The following is a 21,342-nucleotide window of genomic DNA, read 5'->3' on the forward strand; positions in this document are numbered from 1 at the left end:
ATTGATCGCAAGTGATATATTTATTGCTGTGAGCGTTGAAAATACCGAGAAATCGGCTAAAACGGTTGGAACTGCGAAAGAAAAATATTTTACATTTACAGTCTGACTTCTAGCAGTATTTAACACATCTCCAAACATTTACGGTTCTGGAATTGGTTTATCGGTCGCTCAAGCGTTTTCTTTGTTTTGGATCAAAATGGCGAATATTTGGGAAATTCGTGGAGCTCTGTACGGCGCACAGTAAAGAGTGCCCACAAATTTTATTTCATACTTTTCTACTATGGTGTTAGTACTTTTAAGTTACAAAAGACACGATTCTAGATCAGGTCCCACATTCGAGAAAATGGCTTTCAACTACAGGCATGTCACGCTTTGCACATTCCGGAGTTTGTTGGGAGTTAAATTAAAAAAATCATCACTTAACGAGACTTAAATAGATTTCAATTATTAAACCTCTACACTATCGAGGGAAGATGAAACTTCAATATTTAAAATAATCAGCTCGTTGAATTGAGTAATAAAGTTTTGGCAGCGACCGTCATTTATAGCAAGTTTACGGAGTCTCCAATGGCGAAATGCATGGTTTTGAGGTGACTTTGAAAATCGCCTCGCAAAAAATATAAAATATCGAATTGATCCAAATAAATGTGATTTTTGTTACTGGGATATAATTGTCGACTTTCACTGAAAAAATCAGGGAAATCGGCGAAGGTCCGAAAAGTGCCTTATCCGCTGTAACACGGACGCCCTCTTAACAGTTTGGTTATTTTTGCCTCGCCTACCAGGGACAAGTTGACACATACAGAGCATACGCAAACGTTATATAACGCCAAAACAAAATTGCAGATAAATTGAAATCGAAGTCGGCGGTAAATTTGTCCAAAAAATGGTCTTGGTCGATGTTTCAGCGTTCCTGATTTTATAAAAAGCAGCCATAATAAAGTTTTAAAACAACTCTCGCCAGTCTTTTGAACCGAGAGGGCAAAGTTTTGGCTTGGGACAACTTGAGAGAGTAACCCTCCTACCAGGGACAACTCTCCTCCATATAAACAGGCCCTTAGATTCTTGAGATTCTGTTTTAACATTTTGTTATTCACTTAAAAGTGAATGTAACAGAACTCATCAAATGTTATTTGTCTCTTTCGTTTATACTTTGAACTGTTCCTTTCTAACTGCCTGGCAGTATTTTGATTTTGTGTTTATAATTGTAACCATTTTTCTACGTCTCTAAACAATTTGGAATGTTTTTATTGTAAATAATAACTTATTTTAGCATTTTATTGTAAATAATATCGTAAGCATGAAAGTGATAAATGATCGTCGCAGTGAATTTCCAATTTAAGCAATTGGAATAAAGAAGCCTGAAAAAAAATTCAGGGCTTCAAGCCCTGAATTTTTTGAAGCCCTAAATTTTTTTCAGGCTTCTTTATTCCAATTGCTTAAATTGGAAATTCACTGCGACGATCATTTATCACTTTCATATATACATCCGCAGTTCATATATGATTCATTTCATATACATTACATAATATCGTAAGCAGTAACTTAAAATACTGTCACGGGTCACTGTCATTAAATAAAGTCTTACCTTACATTACCGTGTTATACGCAGACATTTTGTTATTGATCAGTCGATCGCAACAGAACAAACAGAAAAACAGAGTAAAGGACCCCACCGCCTCGGGCCATAAAGCGATGCCGTAACGTCATCTCTTTTAAAAGTAACGGGAAAAAAAGCGTTTTCGAAAACCTTTACGTGAAATCTTATTTTTCGGGAAATGGAAAGAAAAGTCTAACAATTTCGCAAAGGCAAAAGTTGCCCTTGTATGTTTAAACAGAAAAACATTTCCTAGCTCTTCTTAAAACTCAATTGTAGAACTGTAAAACCACTCTAGAAAACGGGTTGTTAAAGCGTTTGGGAGAAAACGGCCGGTTGGTCCCGCTGTACATGTTTCGAATGGCAACGATTATGAAAAACGAACATCAAGGCTAACATTATCAAACTCTAATTCCACTGTCGTTTTTTGGCGTGATAATGATGATAGAGGCCTGGATACTTGATTCGTTCCACTTCCAGCGGTAACATCAGCACTCGGTCAAGTAGATCCCAGTCTTCCCCGCCCCATTTGTATTTGAAGTCCTTCGCATTCATTCCTGGCGATACAAAGAAAGAAATTAATTAGAATAATTGTTATTGCAAAGATAAGGCAATGGGAACCACTTCGCTCCAAGCATGCGCACTTTAAGAAAGAGTGAACTAATGGTTGAAAGCAGCGTTACCCAATACGGCAAACAAGATAACTGAAGTTATTATTCAACAAATTGTCAACATGTTCCCATATATGGTTAGGAAGTCATTGCAAACTGTCATCCGTACATTACAGATATCCTGAGATATACGTGGTATGCCAAGGTTCGCCCCACTTCTCGTCTTGCAAAGCGCCGCAAACCACAGTTTTTTAGCTCAGTGTAAAATGCGTTTCATAGACAATTTGTTGAAAAATGCGGCTCAATCGTCTGGAATATCGTCTGATATTTCACGCGATTTCGCATGATAATTGTTAAGTACTGATTAATACACAAAATTCGCCTTTTCACAGCAGAATAAAGATGCCAATGTCAGTGGATTCGAACGCCCCTCTGAACAGGCTTACATTTTCGACTATCCAAAATAATTTCCCAAAAGTGGCCTGAAACATTTGCATAAATCACTTGTTGTGCAAATCCTTAATAAAACTCACGCTCCGGCATAGGGATTGCAAATAAAAACTGATATATTGTTCAGTAAAAATATACAGTAAAACCTTTATTTAGCGGTTCAAGTTCCCGGAAATCGTTGCCCATATTTACTGTAAATTAGACCTTTCTTTCAACTCACTTCCATTATCAGATTAAAACGGTCATCTAGTTAGAATGCAATGCGTTATCTTGACGCGACTATTAAGCAAAGCAAGTCCGCGAAATGAAGCTACAATCATAAAATCAACTTCAGTTTCACAGATTACAAAAAGTTTTTATCGACTTATTAATTAGGGCATTCTTGCAGAATATATTAATGAGTAAAGTAAGAATGAAATGCAGAAATTAAATATACACCATAATTAAATGTTATCTGTCCCGATTCTCTGACAAACTGTTGCAGTCACTAACATAAGAATTATGAGTTTGTAGCCCACCATCGATTCAGTCTGTTATATAAAAACAATTGCACTCACCACCAAATCTGTCCCAGTCTGATTTATAAATCGCCATAACTCCATAGCCATTCTTTTGCCAAAAGCCTCGATGTTCCACAGAAGAACTTTCACAATCCAGACGACCAACTATAGGAAAATAAGCCATTCGCCCTGCAATGGTGTTCTGAAAAAAAAATCACTGTTTTTGGTGTTTCAGCGTTTCCTCACAAGGCCAGCTAACTGAAAGAAGACTGGTTAGGCCACAAAATGTATCAGCTGGCAAAAACTGTTACTGACTACGATGTAATAACCCCGGGGTGAAGGGTACTCCGAATAGTGGTGTTCAGGAAGAGGCTCCGATCAAAAGATGTACCTTTAACATGCTGCTGGACGGGCATTTAAAAGGTCAGGTATTTCAGAAATTGAAGTATAAAGATTCTATGAAATAGGGCGCGGGTCAAATATCATTTAGGTACATGTATTTAAAAGAGTCTTTCAAAATATTGTAGAGGCACTCGCTCAAACAAACAGGAGGCACCAACAGTCTTCGTGTTGTTAGGCTGTTCATTCTTCTCCTTTTTGTTGGTATACTCTGCTCTGCTTTGCTAATCTACAGTTATCCGTAACGTTTCAATACTCAACCTATTGTAAGCACGGGCGAGATTCTAACCAAGAGAAAACCAGGTGGCTCAAAAACAAAATACTCGGATGTATCCAGCTAACTTAGAAAGGCAAACAAAGATCAAAACTAAACAAATACGACTAACTAAAGCAAGCGTTATCCTGAAACATGATCACAAGTGAATTTTTGGAATGCTAGATGTGGAAGGGGTGCTAATTTCTAGGGTAAATGGTGCTAAGGTATACGAAGGAGTCACCTTTTCTGTCAAAAATGGTATACAAAAGGGTAACTTTAAAATAAATCTTCGACGCAAAATGTAATAAAACCATTGACACAAAGGTTTGACACAAAATGCAATAAAGGATAACACATGACATATTACTTAGCCTCTTTAAAGATTTTTGTTCCTACTTATACAAGATAACGAATTGGTTTATTGGCAGAGACCTTAAGGTTTATTCTCATGTCGGAAAAAGGCGATGGAATACACCCCATGTTCCTAAATATTATATTGCTTCTAAAGAGTAGTGTTTTAGGAATGATATACTGGAACAAACGCAGATCATTTTTCTTTTATTGGAAATTGGCAATGACTACTTTGAGGCTTTAATATAAGGAAGGCGCTACGGAGACATTAACTGCAAATTATATTTAGGCAAACTTTCCCAGACTATCTGCCCAATTTATACTAAAATATCCGAGTTTATTTCAACGGATAAATACATGAAGTACTTACCATTCGAACACTGTCCATAATGTCCGCGGGCACATCAATATGCAGATCAAACAGGAAAATTATGTCATGCGCATTCGGGACAAATTCAGTGGCAACGTTTAAAGCGAGAGTCTTGTAGAATTTTCCTGGTAATGAAAGAACACTGTGTCTACTTCTGAGAAGTGACGTGTTAAACGCCTTGCCCATATCAATATCTTTACTTTTAAAATCAACAATTATGACGTGAAAGTTCGTATCACCGGTTAATAAGCTGGCATCAGTGAGCTGCTTAATAAAATAATGCACCCATTTTCCTTGATCCTTGACAGGGAGAATGAAGTACACCGTGGCGCTGTTATTCCAGTTGATTCCCTCAGGAAGGCACAAGGTGTCATTTCCCTTTTCCTGATACACGTGTTCTGACAGCCGAAATGATTGATTGGTGTTGTCTAAACCGAGTTCAAGGTTCAACAAGAAACGATCGCCATTCTTGGGGTCTGGCTTGTGAATCACTTTGTGGATTTTCTTAAGGAAATATTTTCTGGAAAAAAAAGAAGAAGAAGAAGAAGAACAGCTACATGAATACTTTCCCGATAATCACAATTTCATTTCGCATTTAATAGAAATCATGTAGATCAGGGAAAACATGTGATTTTGACGATGTTGATTTTGAAGAATTGCTTGTTTGTGGTTTGACGCTGAATGTTTTCTCGATGTTACTTTCAAGACATTTCAATTCAAATTAATAGAACGTGGTGCGAGACTCGTGCACGTTCCGAGGATTTATTGCCCCCGCAGAGTTTTGGCCCATACGGCCAAAACTCGAGGAGGCATCCTAGAAGTCCCCGCGTATAGAGAGGAAAATTTCGCCGTAGCAGGAAGAATCTCGATTTTTTGCGAACATAGCCTGTTCCAGGCTCTCGGTAGTTAATTGCGCCTCATTTTTTCCTCGCTCACCCGCGTTATTCGTTCTCCCATAACTACCGAGAGCCTGGAACAGGCTATTGGATTTGCGAACACGGCTCGCAAACATTGTCATGCAATTATAAGGTGATTCATTTCGTTCACAAACTGTCAGTATTTGATCCAAAGTGGGGTCGAATAAGGATCAAATATTGTTTTATCCATTCTTTGAATGTGCCATATTTTGTTGACGTGGAATCTTTAGGCTTTTGGGACTTTTGAAATCTTGGCGAGGAAATTTTTGTAAGTTCATTTTGAATGTAATAAGCTTGCGTGTAGTCACCTCGAATTAAAAGTTCATAATTTCTGGTAACCTATCAATCCTACCAATTTCCGAACGCACTCGTTCATGCGTTATTACTGCTAGTTTACATATTCTACTTGTACTTGTGATTTTTTTTAAGATAGAGCAGTGTCGCGCAACAAGGAAATTCAGCAGCAAACAGTGTCCTGACGTACTCGGCACAGTAATAAAAGAGACCTAATAGTGTAGTCCGAAGACTTAAGCTTCAATAACTTAACGCATCAAATGGACTCCATTAATCTTAGATTATTGCTGTAAAACAATTGTACAAAGGCGGGGGCAGATTTAGTGAGAACTACTACTAGTAAACCTCTGGGATAGCAATGTGGTCGTTCCCAGAGTGCGGATCCTTAATGGATAACCGGGCTTCCAACAAAATCCATTTGATGATATTTTCAAGGACATGACAGGAGATCTTAGAGTCATGGTCGAACAAAGCAACCACCCTTTTGTGTTCCGTACTAAACAGTGAACGAATAAAAACTCACCTCAAATGGCCTTCGATTAACCCTGACTCACGTAGAAGATACAAAACAAACCCACTTTGAGGTAAGTGGTTGTATTGTGCATTTTAAGAACTAAAGTGAAATTCCCATACAAAGTCTATAAAATGAATCGCCAATGACGGCTACACGAAGTTTAAATTGTAAGCTTGGGCTGCCGCAAGCGGGCGAGGAAAGTACGTACCAGAGATTGCCAAATTGGTGAGAGTGGTACGTCTCAAAAACTTTAACCAAGGGCCCCGACGCAAGGTCAGCGGACATGTTGGCTTGGTTTTTATGGATCACGTTTGACCCGAAGTACTATACAAGGCACACAACTAATTTTCAACACTGAAGATTTGAAGAATACAAATGTGCTGAACTTACCTGGACCGCTGTAAAGAGTTCATCATCTTTTCCACGACAGATTGAACTCTGTTCTTATCAATAAGTGCATTAGGTTTCGTCCAATAGGGATGCTCGTTTTTCTGGTTACTTTGAATCATGTCGGTATGATCTTGTGGAAATACATGTGACCCATTTGCCATCCACTTCATGGCGCCCTCATCCCCTCCAAGTTTTCTTCGCACTAGAAAGCTTGGGCTGTAAGGACAGGTTGGAATAAGGTTAATGTATTCTTTCCTGTTTATAACTGGAAGACGATTAAAATAATATAAATTGCTTTTGCTTTGCAGTGAAGTGTTGGCTTGTTTACCAGCGTGCGCGGGGATAGATTCAAGAATATTATTTTTTGAAAATCTTGACAAGTACTTCGAAGAAATGATTTCAAATGTTGAATTTCTGTAGGACCAATAAACAGCTACATGGGCAGCGCCAGAACCTTGCTTACTCAAAGACTCGATGTAATATTTCTCCCCGGCGTGAAGAGTGATTTCTTTAGATATTTGATCAGGATATTTCTTGTAGTCTCCTTCTTCAGTCCAAGCCGATCCATTAGGAGAATAAACACGCGCGATCATCTCGCTGGAAGCGGGATCTTCGTTCGGACTATGCCATAACTCTGATGTATCATCTGATGTGATGGCAAACTTATACTCACCGCTTCTCTGTGGATGGACAAATCCAAAAATCCTTTCTCCGTTATTTATCATGTTCACTTGAGTTTTGTGAAATTCCGAAATAAAGGAACGCTTGTCTGGAAAGTAAGGAAAATAAGGCCAGTTTCTTAAAATATCGACGTTCATTCCACATATTTCAGACCACCTGTGAACGGTTAAACTTCCGGTGGACTCCAAGGAATCGTGTTCGACTTTTCGCTCGCGTGTAAACGCGCCGCTTGCAGTCGATGTGACGACCGCTTCTGTTTGTAGTTTTACAGTCTTATTTTGAGTTTGTTGCCTGGTTGCACAAGGACAGTCGCATACAATGTTCGTCGAAATTGTTTTTCCAGACCCAGAAATAGAACATCCACTATCTGAAGAAGCGAATAGCAGTAAGTATACTAGGAAAGGCACGCTTGCTACCACTACACCAACAGTGAAACGTCGCTTGATAAATAATCTTCTTCCGAAACTAACAGGAATTCGCCGGTGCCAAGAAACCATTCTTCACAGCACCGATCGAGTGTTTTAACAATCGGGAGAAGCACTCCTTTCTAACTGTTTCCTCGCGTAGAAACATCAACTCATCACGCGCCCTTGGTTCACGAAAATAATCAAACAAAGCGGAAATATAAAAAACGTGCTGCGTCTGTCGACCGATTTCAAGACTGTCAAGATACCCGCATTTATTTGCATTAAAATCTGAAACCGAATACTTGGGTCACCGTGTTTTATATCTGTTTAGCTAAAGTCACGAAAGATCGACCCTTATGAAAAATTTCTCGAGGAGGTGTAATCTTGCAAAGCTTTTCAATGCCAAAATTTTGAACATCAATTCCTCTAAAACTTATCAAGGATATTGGGAGATGGCAGAATTACATCACGATTGTAGTTTTACTAGGTACCAGATCACCATTTACGCCCGGGGGATGCTCCTCGGAGTTCTTGGTGGAGGTCTCCAAATTCAGCAACCTCGTTCCAAGGGTCTCTCTCTCCCGGCCTCCAAGAGGAGAGGGAGAGACCCTGGGAACGACGTTGCAAATCAGACCCAATTTCAGACTAAAACATGCCATTTACTTCACCCGTTTTCTGACCTGGCCTTTAAAATCCATAAGTGCGCGTATTCAGATTTGGCTTCCAAAAGTTGTACTTGTTCACATTCTTTCGTGCAGATTTAATCCAATCAGAAGTCAACTGCAAGCTATCCACGGCTTTTGATTGGATTAAATCTGCACGAAAGAATGTGAATAAATTAAAAGTGGTCACACATTTGGGCGCCTTGCTGTAAAAGAATTCAATAGAGAAAAGTCCACAAGATTAAAGTCGGTTTTTCTATTATTCTAGCTGATTGCATTTTATCACCTTGTTTGTGTTTGATTCGCGATCGTGTAAACAGCAAACAATATCCTTTGTACATTTTATCGCAAATTAACGTTGCAAATTAAAGTTTTCCGCTGGCTTTGTTGTAGTCTATGGCAGGGGTCACACACACGACGTACATGTTTATATAGGTCTAAATAATGTATTCGCCGCTTAGGTTATAACGCTAAAAAAAGATTTGTGTTAAAATTCAGCTCGAATGATATATTCGGTTATTTCTCTTTCTCTCATATTCATTTGGAGTTGAAAAGACAAATGCGTTTAAACGCTTTCGTGGTTCCCGTGAAAGCCATACCCGATTCCCGGCAGACCATAATGACAAAAATCTATAGCCGTTATCAGACCAAAACTGCTCAAAAACCATACCATTTGGGGCGGCACAAAGCTATGTTCGGTAGCTTATATAGTGGAGTACCCCCCCCCCCCTCCTCCAAGGGGAGTATTTACGGTAATATTCAACTTTAAGTTAAAACTGCGCCGAAATGCGATTTTTCTTCTTTTATGGAATCAAATGGAAGTGAAAGTATTTCACAAACGATAACAATTCACGGTGAAATAAATAATTTGTCCTGTACATATCTTTCTTCACTATGGAGTGAAAGAAATGCACTCGAACAATGGTTTATACTGTGTAACAAGTGTCACATGAAATTGTCAGGAGCGTGGACCTGAGTTTGTTTAAAATATATCAGTTCTGATATTAATATGCTTTTGACGTTCCGTTGACGTTGTTTTTTCGTTCTTTAGCAAACAATCATTTATACTATGTCTCCCTTGATGACAGATAATAGTTTCGTCCGATATGCAAATTTAATCGTTTAAATGGCTTCCTCTGTATAATCGAAATTACCATAAGACAGCATGTTTTGCAAGAGGAAAACTCTGCTTTAACATATCAAGAATTGCTACAATCTAAAATTTTTTCACAATTCATGAAACCCCTTTTTTGAATAAAAGACAAATTCCAAATTATTCAATAAGACTTTTCTGTTGTTTTTTGCTGTTTTCAGACGCTCAGTTGTTCTCGGCCGGTTTGAGACGCTCGACAAGAGAAACAGTATGCATGGTAAGTTAAGCAAAATTTATATTAATATCAAACTACCGTAAAATGCCTGTTATCTGACCCCCGTCCCTTTACCAGACATTTCACCCCTCCCAGGCTATCCAACTATTCCATGTAAAGGAACTGTGTCATGGATGTTAGCAAAGTTCCAGTTTATCCTCAGTACATGAGAAAATGGCCACCAAATCTAGTGACATATAAAAATATCCCATTAAAGCAGTGAAGAAATATTTCAACACAGTAAATACAAAAGACGGTATGGATGGACAAAGTTGGAGAAGTTTCAAACGGATTGTTAGGCAAAAAAGTGTTCTGTTAGGCTGAACAGTTCGAAACAGTCTATAACATTATTTTGCTTGTAACTTTTAATTAGAAAGCCTGGGAAGCATGTTTGTTGACCATGTTTGTTTGCAATGAAGCTATGGTTTTGTAATTTAGATCTTTAGAAGTACCTTCTTCGAAAAATTAAGTTTCATAGAGAGAATTTGGCATAACTTAATAAAATAAACTATCTCAGCCGTGACATTAACGTAGCAACATCTTTAAAGAACACTTTATTCCTAATTAATGTTCCCAACCCATGAAGTCAAAACAAGACAACAAGTTCAGTGGGAGAAAAGGGGTAAGGGATGAAGTGCTCGAGTTGCCAATCAGAATCATCAATAGAAATCATGCAGGGTTCATGTATCACAGGTTAGTTGGTTGGAAACGAGAGACTGGAATCCTCTCCTTCCTTTCAGGAAGCCCTAGTTCCCAAGAAACTGGGGTCCTAATCTCTAGGACCCTTGGAAACAAACACAACCACATGCCCTGGTTCCCAAGAAACTGGGGTCCTAATCTCTAGGACCCTTGGGAACTGCTTCGTGGTTTCTGCTGTACTGAACCCTGCCTTTCAAGGCAAAGCGCCCGATTTTAAGCTTCTCAAGCTTCTCGATGTTCTTGTTGAAATAAGTATTTTTAGCTCGTCACGCAATCTTCCCCGGTAACAAACTTCCAGGGTCTTGTTTTCCATTCCGAACACGGAGAATTCCATTTTAAAGCTTAAATGAAATGAAGAAACACCGATCAATTTTTAAGTGGATCTTAATGGAAAATCATGGAGTACAGTGGGCTAAAACCGTACCAATGAGAAATTTATCTTTCCTTCGGTGGCCAAGAAGACCTTGTGACATGGCACTACCAATGTGTTTTTGACTACAATTCACGGACTTGATCACCACTTAATGCAGCTTCTCAAGAATTCAGAAAGAAAAAATGATTATGTACAATATTGCTTCGAACTTGAATGGAATTTTTAGAAGGATCGGTAAAGCCACTGAGTGAAAAATTGGCTAAAATTAAACTTACGCTTTAGCCTGAATAATGCAGGATCTCACGGCTTCAAAAATGAGCAGAATTTTGAAGCTTTTAAATACGTATACATTATTACCTTCATCTTGAATGAGAATTAATCTTAAACAAAACTTCTTTCAAGTCTCGAAGAAAGTGAAGACCCCGTTGAAAACCAGTATTGACCCAGAGATGCGTGGTCGAAAACGAAGACCTGATCGAAAGCGAAGACCACGTTGAAAACCAGTATTGACCCAGAGTTGCGTGGTCGAAAACGAATACTGAATTGTAAACAAAGACCTGGGGTGCTTACCATTTAACCAAAAATCCCAAAAATTTAAGACAATACTGATTTTCAACGGGGTCCTCGTTTTCGATCAGGTCTTCGTTTTCGACCACGCAAACAATCAAAACTCTCGCCACTCGCCGAATAAAATAGCCACACCGTAAACATTTAGCGTGCCGTGAGACATTAGTTTTTTTGTTTTTATGCCTTTGCGACCATTCTGTTCAGTTTTAATTGGAATTTAGTAGAAGAATTAGTTTCTTGAATGCAAGATGACACCTCAATTTACCAGGCACGGCTATGATAACGCTATCCACTGGATAAAGGGATGGCCGTAAAAAGCCCATTAAAATGTTGTAAAGGCGCCCTTTTTGATTTAGAGCTACTTTACGGGCAACAAATCAACGTAAATGCCGTTAAAAAAGTAAACTTTCTCGATCTCGTTTTTCTGTCGTAGAAAAAAGGGACATCATAACGCAGGTTCTGTTATTGTACTGAATTGTCCACGTTACTTGAAGTAGCAAAATTGCTGTATCACTACCAATGCGTATTTGTAACTACTCCGTAAAGTCCGTTAAGCAATCTCTTCAACTTCACGTAGCTTTGCGAATTTTGTAATGTTTCGTAAATGTTCCATTTCGTGCTGTGTATGATTCTCGAAAGCTGGATTTGCATCTATTTGCATTATGTATTCTATGTTTATGTATGTGGTAGTGCTCCTTGAAGAACATGCGAGATTTTTGCGGCACCCTGGTTTTCTTATTTCTTTCAAGATCCCTCACTAGCGCTGTCCTATAATTGTTGTTCTTTGAAATTTCAATTCTATTCGCTGTTTTAATTGCAATGCAACGCCTTGTGTCTTGTCATAATTCAGCCTAGCAGGCCCTCGCCAGAGAGAAGGAGGTCCCCATCATTGTCGACTGGTTTTTATGAATACGTTTCTGACAATACAAGAGGCCCTGTTAGAGTAAATTCCGACAAACGGCACGGCTTTTAAACAGCAACATAGGAGAAATAAAATGGCGAGGAACGACAACGACAAGACTTTCGTTGAAATAACAACAGCGAAGAATAGAATTAAATAAGAGAACTACGGCGAATCTCTCGGTTTCTTAAATGTTCGACGGCGGAATGATGTAGTCACCAATCCCCTGCATCATCAGCATGCAGGGCTTGTTTAAGGTCCCGCAGAGTAACAGGCAAAAAGCTATTAAGTCGAAAAGTGGATAAATAGAATCAGTCAAAAACTTTCGTTGCTTGTCCTACCCACTATTTTGCTATAAAGGGTACAAGGTGGAAGATCCTTATTCGTTTTGGATGTGGCTGAGCAAGACGTCATGTAGTTAATTAAAAGGAGCGAACTAAACTAAAGAGGGTTTGCAGCAAGAGCAGGAATGTTGCTGCTCTAATCTGCCAATCAACTAACTTACTACATCCTGAATAAGCATAGCAAAGTATAGGCAGATAAAACCGCCGATGATATTTCTCTTGGCCGATGTCATTCGAATGTCATTCCAGCCGAGCGAGATCAAACCCACCTTTGAAACATTGACAGTGAATGTTGAAACAGCGGACAGCAGTCCAAAAATAATCGCCCGTCGAGGTCGAGAAATCGGTGGAGAAATGTTTAGCGATCGAGAATTTTTGTTCAGTTGAGAACTAATTTTGTCAGTTGAGAAATTGTCATCGGTCAAGAATTAAAACTTCCTTAATGAAATGCACGAGAAACTCCACCTGCTCTTGTGTACTATAGTTTGCGGTGAGGGTAAAAGGCGGAATGAGTTTGCGGAATGGCATGTGGCATGACTTGCGGAATGGCATAATAATGCGGAATGTAATTTTGGCGGGATGACCCAGTCAATGACATAAATTATACTGAAAAGCGCGCCAATTTTTCAAGAGAAGCCGCCTTGTTAAATACTGCGGACTCAAACCATCAAGGAGGAAACTTACATAGAACGTCGTGGTAAATTAAATGATCATTTCACCGTTGAAATCACCTCATCACCGATTTACGCCGCATAGAACCAGAGAAAATATTTTCGCTACTTGCCTTGATGCTTCCGAGGACTTGAATTTTCGACTTGCTGGCGTTGCTAAAATGAGTGGCTGAGTGGCTGAGTAGCTGAGTAGTGAACGAAAACTCTCGTCTATTTGCCTCGAAATTCAGAACGATAATTACTTCTGCTATTAACTAAATTATATTCTCACTTTGCTAAACTGCAGCCACTGGTAACTGGAACCCTTTTTTAGGCGGCGATATCGTTTAATTTGTGGTTTATTTACAGTCATGCCGATCTCGAGCCGGGATTACGAGTGAAAATTTCGTCAATTTTAATACAGAAGAGCGACTCCCCAGTTGCCGCATGCAGACTGTCTCACCCAAAGTAAACGAAGCCGTTAGAAAGAAAATATAAGTGCCTGAAAATTTACTGAGTTTGAAAAAAAGAAAACCCACAACGGGTATTTTCAGTTAGTCACCCATCCAAGTACTATCCCCGCCCAACAGGGCTTAACTTCGGCGATCGGACAAGAACCGATGGAAAGTAACAGTTCGAATTCTAGTCCGATCGCCCAAGTTAAGTCCTTTTGGGCGGGGATAGTACTTGGATGGGTGACCAACTGGAATTGCCCGTTGTTGTGGGTTTTCTTTTTTTTTCTTCGAGCAACGTAAATTTTCAGGCCGTTATATTTTCTTTCTAACGGCTTCGTTGACTTTGGCTTTGTATGTTTTATTGTCCCAAGTGGGGTGAAAGAGTCTGCATGCGGCAGCTACTAGGCCCTAGGGCAGTCGCTTTTTCTGTAAATTGACGAAATTGTAACTCGAAATCCTAAATTCGTAATCCGGGTTCGAGATCGACCTCGAAGGATAAAGAAGATATAAGAACCCTTAATCAGTTTGTGAGATATATTTGCGGTTCAGAAGAGTGAGATTTTGAATTAGTTTTGCAGAAATAGATAAACCCTTAAAAAAAGGAAAAAAAAAACAAACAAAAAAAAACAGAAAAAGAATCCTACAAAATCTCGTAACACGGATTCTCGTTACGCCGATTACTAACAACCTTTGCGAATAGTGTCAAGGAATTTTTATTCATGTTAACAGAACTACTGGTGGTTAATTATTATTGTTGACATGAGACGAACAAACGAAAATTTGAAATCTTTAAGGGTTACTGGAATAAAGCTCTGGAAATTACATGATCCAGCCCCTTATTTTAGGAGCACCAGCAAGTCGAAAATTCAAGTCCTCGGAAGTCGGAACCATCACGGCAAGTAGCGAAAATATTTTCTCTGGTTCTATGCGGCGTAAATCGGTGATGAGGTGATTTCAACGGTGAAATGATCATTTAATTTACCACGACGTTCTATGTAAGTTTCCTCCTTGACGGTTTGAGCCCGCAGTATTTAACAAGGCGGCTTCTCTTGAAAAACTGGCGCGCTTTTCAGTATAATTTATGTCATTGAGTCATCCAGCGAAAATTACATTCCGCATAATTATGCCATTCCGCAAGTCATGCCACATGCCATTCCGCAAACTCATTCCGTCTTTTACCCTCACCGTATAGTTTGTCACGTTGTTTTTTAATTACCGGTAATCTGTCAAAGAATAATTAAATTAATTTTAATGGATCTCTAAAAATTCATGAAAACCTTTAACTTCTGCACGGAAGGGAAATAAAAAACCGTTTTTATTGCGAAATTAAAGTGCCCGAGAAACTCCTGCTCTGTGTACTAAGTTCAGAGTCACGTCGTTGAACAATTAAAGAATAAAAATATGCTGAACTTACCTGGGCTGTAAAGAGTTAATCAGCTTGTCCACGATGGATTTAGCTCTGTCCTTATTAACAATTGCATTAGGTTTATTCCAATCACTTTTCAAGTAACTCTTTTTAAACATGTCTGTATCATCTTGTGGGAATACATGTGACTCCTGTGTCAGCCAAACGCCCTGATAGCGTTGAAGCTTTCTTTGCACTAAAAAGCTTGGGCTGTAAGGACATGTCGGAATCAGTTTAAAGTATTCTCTTCTGCTTATAAAAGGAAGACGAGTGAAATAATATAAATGGCTCTTGCTTTGCAGCAAAGTGTTGGCTTGTTTACCCGCGTGCGGGGGAATAGATTCATGATTGTTGTTTTCCGAAAAACTTGACAAGTACTTCGAAGGAATAATTTCAAATGTTGAATTTCTGTAAGACCAATAAACAGCCACATGGGCGGCGCCAGAACCTTGCTTACTCAAAGACTCGATGTAATATTTCTTGCCAGCGTTAAGAATGATTTCTTTAGATATTTGATCAGGATATTTTTTGTAGTCTCCTTCTTCAGTCCAAGCCGATTCATCGGGAGAATAAACACGCGCGATCATCTCGCTTGAAGCGGGATCTTTGTTCGGACTCAGCCATAACTCTGATGTATCATCTGATGTGATGGCAAACTTATACTCACCGCTTCTCTGTGGATGGACAAATCCAAAAATCCTTTCTCCATTATTTCTCATATTCAGAACTTGAGTTTTGTGAAATTTCGAAATTAAAGAACGCTTGTCTGGAAAGTATGGAAAATGAGGCCAGTTTCTTAAAATATCGACGTTCATTCCACATATTTTAGACCACATGTGAACGTTCAAACTTCCGGTGAGCTCCGAGGAATCGTGCTCGACTTTTCGCTCGCGTGTAAACGCTCTTGAAGTCGAACTGACGACCGCTTTTGTTTGTGGTTTTACTGTGTTATTTTGAGTTTGTTGCTTAGTTGCACAAGGGCAGTCGCATGAAATGTTCGTCGAAAGTGTTTTGCCGGGCACCGAAATAGAATATCCACTATCTGAAGAAGCGAATAGCAGTAAGTACCCTAGGAAAGGTACGCTTGCTACCACTACACCAACAGTAAAACGTCGCTTGATAAATAATCTTCTTCCAAAACTAACAGGAGTTCGCCCGAAAGGCATCCTTCACAGCAGAAGTAAACACATCAACGCGTCCTTTGGTTCATGAAAATAATTGCAAAAGGCGGAAAATACAAAACTTGCCCCTTATGTTCCAGTGTTGACTTACATCAAAATAATTTGCATGAGTCATTAGTGTTGCACAAGTTTACAATGGCTGTTTTAAGTCATTTTTCTGATCACTTGCAAATTGAAGGGAACCTCAAAAGAGAGTCAAAAGAGTCTCAAAATAATAGTTTTCTAACATAGAAAAACAGCAAAGGATTGATAAAAACGCGAAAATAACCAAGGATGGTTTCGAACGACGTCAAGATGTGTTGTCGGTGACGTAGCACCATTAAATAGACCACCGGCATTAGCTTTGTTTTAGTGATGTAGTTTGATACCTTTATTGAGAATTATTCCTTTGAAATTTAAACAAATTCACTTGAAATAACCGAAAATATTCAAAAAGATAAAACGAGAATTCAATTCCGAACGTCTTATCCCAGATGTTTTTTCAACTTCTAGTGATTTAGGATTAAACTTTTGAAACTACACTGTCACAAACCTTTTATAAAGGTTGGTCAAGTGAATAAAATTCCTAACTTCACATATAATTGCCTTAACTGGGGAATACTATTCAAATATATTGAATTCTTGACCGTACAAAATTCCGTAAATATCAAATTTATATACCATTAAGCCGTAAATTCTTCGCAGTCTTACTTAGAGTTAAACAAGAAGCTTGAGAAGCTTGAGAAGCTTAAAATCGGGCGGTTAATAATAATATTTAGAAAGGGGGGTACAGTACAGTAAAAATCACTGGAAAAAACAGTCACTTTAGTAACACTCAGTGGGAGGTTTGCGTAAGTCACAGTCTGCATGAGCTGTATTAGTGTGTAGAACCCTAGTAGAACATAATATCTGGAATGTTTTCAAGATTGCATTATTACTAAATGACATAATGTTCTCAGTTTATAAATATATTTCGCACAATACATGTAAAAATAAACGATTGAGCTAGACGACTAGAAAATAAAATTTTTCAACACTAAGCAAAGTGCAGCCTTTTCGCAATACTCTTTATCAGGTAACTACTATTGTCAAGAAAATGGGCACAACTAGTTGACCAATGATTAGGTATTTGTTTCATACCATTACTGTAATAGCAACTGATGAAGAATAGTAGTACTGACCCAAAGTATAAGGGCTGGAAAATACTGAAAACCATTTCAGCTGCGTTTCAAGAAATCCAAAAAAGCTTATGTTTTGCAGTATTTTGTTAATTTTGGGCGATTTTGGGGGATGTCGGGGAGGCGATAGATTTTCTCAAAGGATTAGTTAGATTTAGACAAATAAGAAATATTAGAATTTGAAGTTAAAAATTGGCCGACGGACACCAAACAGTCCCCTGACAACCTGGAGTGCGCTTTCGAGGGGGTCAACTGTTTGATGGTGTTTTCATTTTTTTCTTCAATCCCTTCTTAAAATCTCTTAAAATTTCATTCAAATTCAGGTAGAACCCCACCTTAAGTTTTGTTCTTGTGAGAAAACAACAGAAGTCAAAAGTTGCGTGATATAACCAAGCATAGATTTTAATTCTCCCTCCCTTTCCCTCTCCTTAGCCTTTCACCCCCACCTGTCCCTCCCTTTCTACTTCCATCCTTCCCCTCCCTCCCCTCTCCTGCAGTATTTTACTCCACCCTATCCCATCGAGCTTTCTACTCCAATTACCTCCATCCTCACCAGCGTTTTGGGTGAATTTAGATGCTTGAAAATGCTATTTTCGGCCTTTTTCATTCAATTCAATGTTTGCATACATTTCCTGACCGTTTCAGTATCCTTTTTTCTTGGTTTTTCGTTTGTGCGCGTACTAATGAGTAATCTGTGCCAAGCAATTAGAGAATAACAGAAATTTGCCTTAATTTTGATCTCCTATACCAAGACCTTAGAGTATAAACCGCTAATAAAACAAAACACACTTGATAATAATTCTCTGAGGTTATACACCTTGCAGTATTAACGTACTTACGAACTTGGTAACAAGCTCCAGTCGTAGTAAGGATTTTTAGAAATAAGTTCACAATGGTTTGTTCTCAAAACGTTTTTTACTTTACAGAGGGTCTGTATATTGACCTGTAACTTGCATATCGTATTGAAAAATTCAGAACGAACCGACTTAGTAGTAGATAATGTTGTTTTTAAGCCTAGCTTTGGATTGCCTGCATACTAATTTGGATTTCCTGCATACTAATTTGGATTTCCTACATACTAATTTGGATTTCCTGCATACTAATGAAGGGGTTCCCGCTACATACTAATAACTGTCTAGTCGCTTCTTTTCATATGATAATAAACTGTCTTCCGAGGTTTCTCTTACAATGGGCTTGCTCTGATAGAGAATTTTATAAGAAGCTCCGTTTTTTTTAGATTACTTAAGATATATTTCCTTTAGCCTACTAGAGATTTTGAAGCTCAAATAGATCGAATAGTTATTCACGATCAAGCAGACATAGGCTTAACCATGCATTGTTCTCATACAAAGCCGGCGAACGCGCTTGAGTGACCACGGATATAAACATAAGGATTTTAGCGGAATCGAATCGCTTATTATGTACAGAACGAGTCGCGTGAAGAAATATTAACACTAATTGGTTGCACACACGGATTGTAAAAAAAAATATTTCAGTAGTTCAATTTAACGAATTACAATGATTTTCAGTGATTTTAAAAGTAAACACTGCGTTTTGAGCGGCGCGAAACTTAGACACTAAACACACAAATTGTAAATCAAGCAAAACTTTATTTACTTCGGTCGTTCGACACAACGTATTACAACGATGAAATTTAATAATCGTCTTCATGTCCCTTGGAATATTTGTATGGCGAGGTTCTGTGTAAACGCCGTGATTGTCTAGAAGGCCTCTTCGGTTTATCATCCAAATAATTTACTAACCGAATTTGCGGGCGTTTACGCTTTTTAGGCGGGGACATTTCCACTGTGGGCGGAGGGGTCAAGATCGATGGAGGAGGGGAAGGAGGTAAGGGAGTGGAGGTTGCCACGGAAGTAATTACTTGTGGGTCTGGTGCTTGAACTGGAGTGGCTGGTACTGTCGCCAGTTCTGGACTCGGTGTTGGTACTGTTGGTAAATTCTCTGTGGTAGATATTTGTTTCTTCTCTTGGGGCTCGGCCCACTTTGTTGCCTCAGGTATAGAATTAAGCTGGTGTTTGTATGTCAGAAACCTGTTTTGTAGCTGCATATACTGCCTAGCTTTTTCATCTTCTCCAAGGTCGTTACGGGATAGAAGGCCATCCATATTATTCCGCAATCGTTGCATCTCCGGAATTACTGGGGCAGCCATCAGGTTTTGCTGCTTGAGATATTGCAGGAGTTCTTTAGAAACGCTACCTTTTTCTTCCCCGTTATCGAATCGTTCTTCAACAGGTAATACATTTGTTCGAAATCTGCAACTGTCTTGAGTGGTTGGCTTAAGGTCAATAAACAGATAACCAAACGGTCTCCGCACCGCTTCTTCGTACTGTTTTATAAACCAAGCAGTTTCTCCAGGATACATTTGTTTTGCTAGGGTTAAAATCTGTAGCTTGTCGCGGGGATTCTTGAAAAGGACCAAGTAATGGCTGTTTAAGCTGATGCTTCTGTTACCTTTGCCTTGATGGAATAGGTTTTGCACAATGTATACGACACTCAAGTTTCGATGATGCGAACCCTTTGTGAACAGGTTCACGATCCGATTATCACTCCCAGCTTCAATCATTTGGTCATCAATGACAATCAAGTTTCGTATATTAACATCAAAGAATGAATCTTGTTCAAGAGTTGAGGGTATACCCTTGATAAATTCAATTCCTGGTATCGTCAATAATAACTCGCGATAGGTAGGTTGCCATTGAGAATAAGACCAAACAATTCTCTCCGGAGGTGGGTGGATTGTCTTGTGAGCCTGTTGCAACAAAGATTTGACCCACATCGTCTTTCCCGAACCAGTCATTCCCGCCACCATACAGGTAAACGGATGCTCCAAGTGAAACCGCTGACACTTTTCTAGAGAAACCGACAAAGCTTGAAACGGACGGACACCGGAAGTGCTATGTTTACTGCTCATGTGTCTTTGCATGCTATCTTTCCTAGAAAAATTCTTTTGACAAATAGGACAGGGCCAACTCATGTCAACTGAACGAAAGGTTTACACGAACTGACAAAATGTGTAATGTTTCACAATTATATAAACCGTTATTCTATTGTTTAACTCCACCACCAAAACCACCACAATTCTATTGTTTAACTCCACCACCACCACCACCACCACCACCACAATTCTATTGTTTAACTCCACCACCACCACAATTCTATTGTTTAACTCCACCACCACCCCCCCCCCCCCCACCGCCACCACCACCACCACAATTCTATTGTTTATCTCACCACCACCACCACCACCACTACCACAATTCTATTGTTTAACTCCACCACCACCACCACCACCACCACCACAATTCTATTGTTTAACTCCACCACCACAATTCTATTGTTTAACTCCACCACCACCACCACCACCACCACCACAATTCTATTGTTTAACTCCACCGCCACCACCACCACCACCACAATTCTATTGTTTAACTCCATTACCACCACCACAATCTATTGTTCAACTCCACCACCACCACCACCACAATTCTATTGTTTAACTCCACCGCCACCACCACCACCACAATTCTATTGTTTAACTCCCCCCTTTCCCACCACCACCACCACAATTCTATTGTTTAACTCCACCACCACCACCACCACCACAATTCTATTGTTTAACTCCACCACCACCACCACCACAATTCTATTGTTTAACTCCACCACCACCTCCACCACAATTCTATTGTTTAACTCCACCACACATTCTTTTTTCCCCCCACCACAATTCTATTGTTTAACTCCACCACCACTGCCACCACCACCAATAAAAGGATGTATCTTACTAACATTAGTTCATTCTATGATTATGTCTCGTGTAGTAAAG

At 39.2% G+C, this 21,342-nt stretch overlaps 1 protein-coding gene across 2 annotated transcripts; it reads right to left on the bottom strand.

The window, feature by feature from the left end:
- Nucleotides 1-1,633: 1,633 nt before the first annotated feature.
- LOC144631501 (beta-1,4-N-acetylgalactosaminyltransferase 3-like) lies at nucleotides 1,634-16,387 on the bottom strand. 2 transcript variants are annotated; one of them, XM_078489942.1, is made up of 4 exons: nucleotides 15,170-16,387; nucleotides 4,535-5,054; nucleotides 3,216-3,360; nucleotides 1,634-2,154 (listed from the first exon to the last, which is right to left on the bottom strand). In XM_078489942.1, the coding sequence occupies exons 1-4, from the start codon at nucleotides 16,324-16,326 to the stop codon at nucleotides 2,006-2,008; spliced, it is 1,971 nt and encodes a 656-aa protein (XP_078346068.1). In that variant the 5' UTR covers nucleotides 16,327-16,387; the 3' UTR covers nucleotides 1,634-2,005. The 2 variants fall into 2 exon arrangements, with proteins under 2 accessions (XP_078346068.1, XP_078346067.1); XM_078489941.1 differs by lacking the exon at nucleotides 15,170-16,387 and adding an exon at nucleotides 6,650-8,008.
- Nucleotides 16,388-21,342: the final 4,955 nt, after the last annotated feature.

Source organism: Oculina patagonica, chromosome 12 (genome assembly GCF_052425735.1).
Source record: "Oculina patagonica isolate OP01 chromosome 12, crgOcupat, whole genome shotgun sequence".
NCBI lineage: Eukaryota > Metazoa > Cnidaria > Anthozoa > Scleractinia > Oculinidae > Oculina > Oculina patagonica.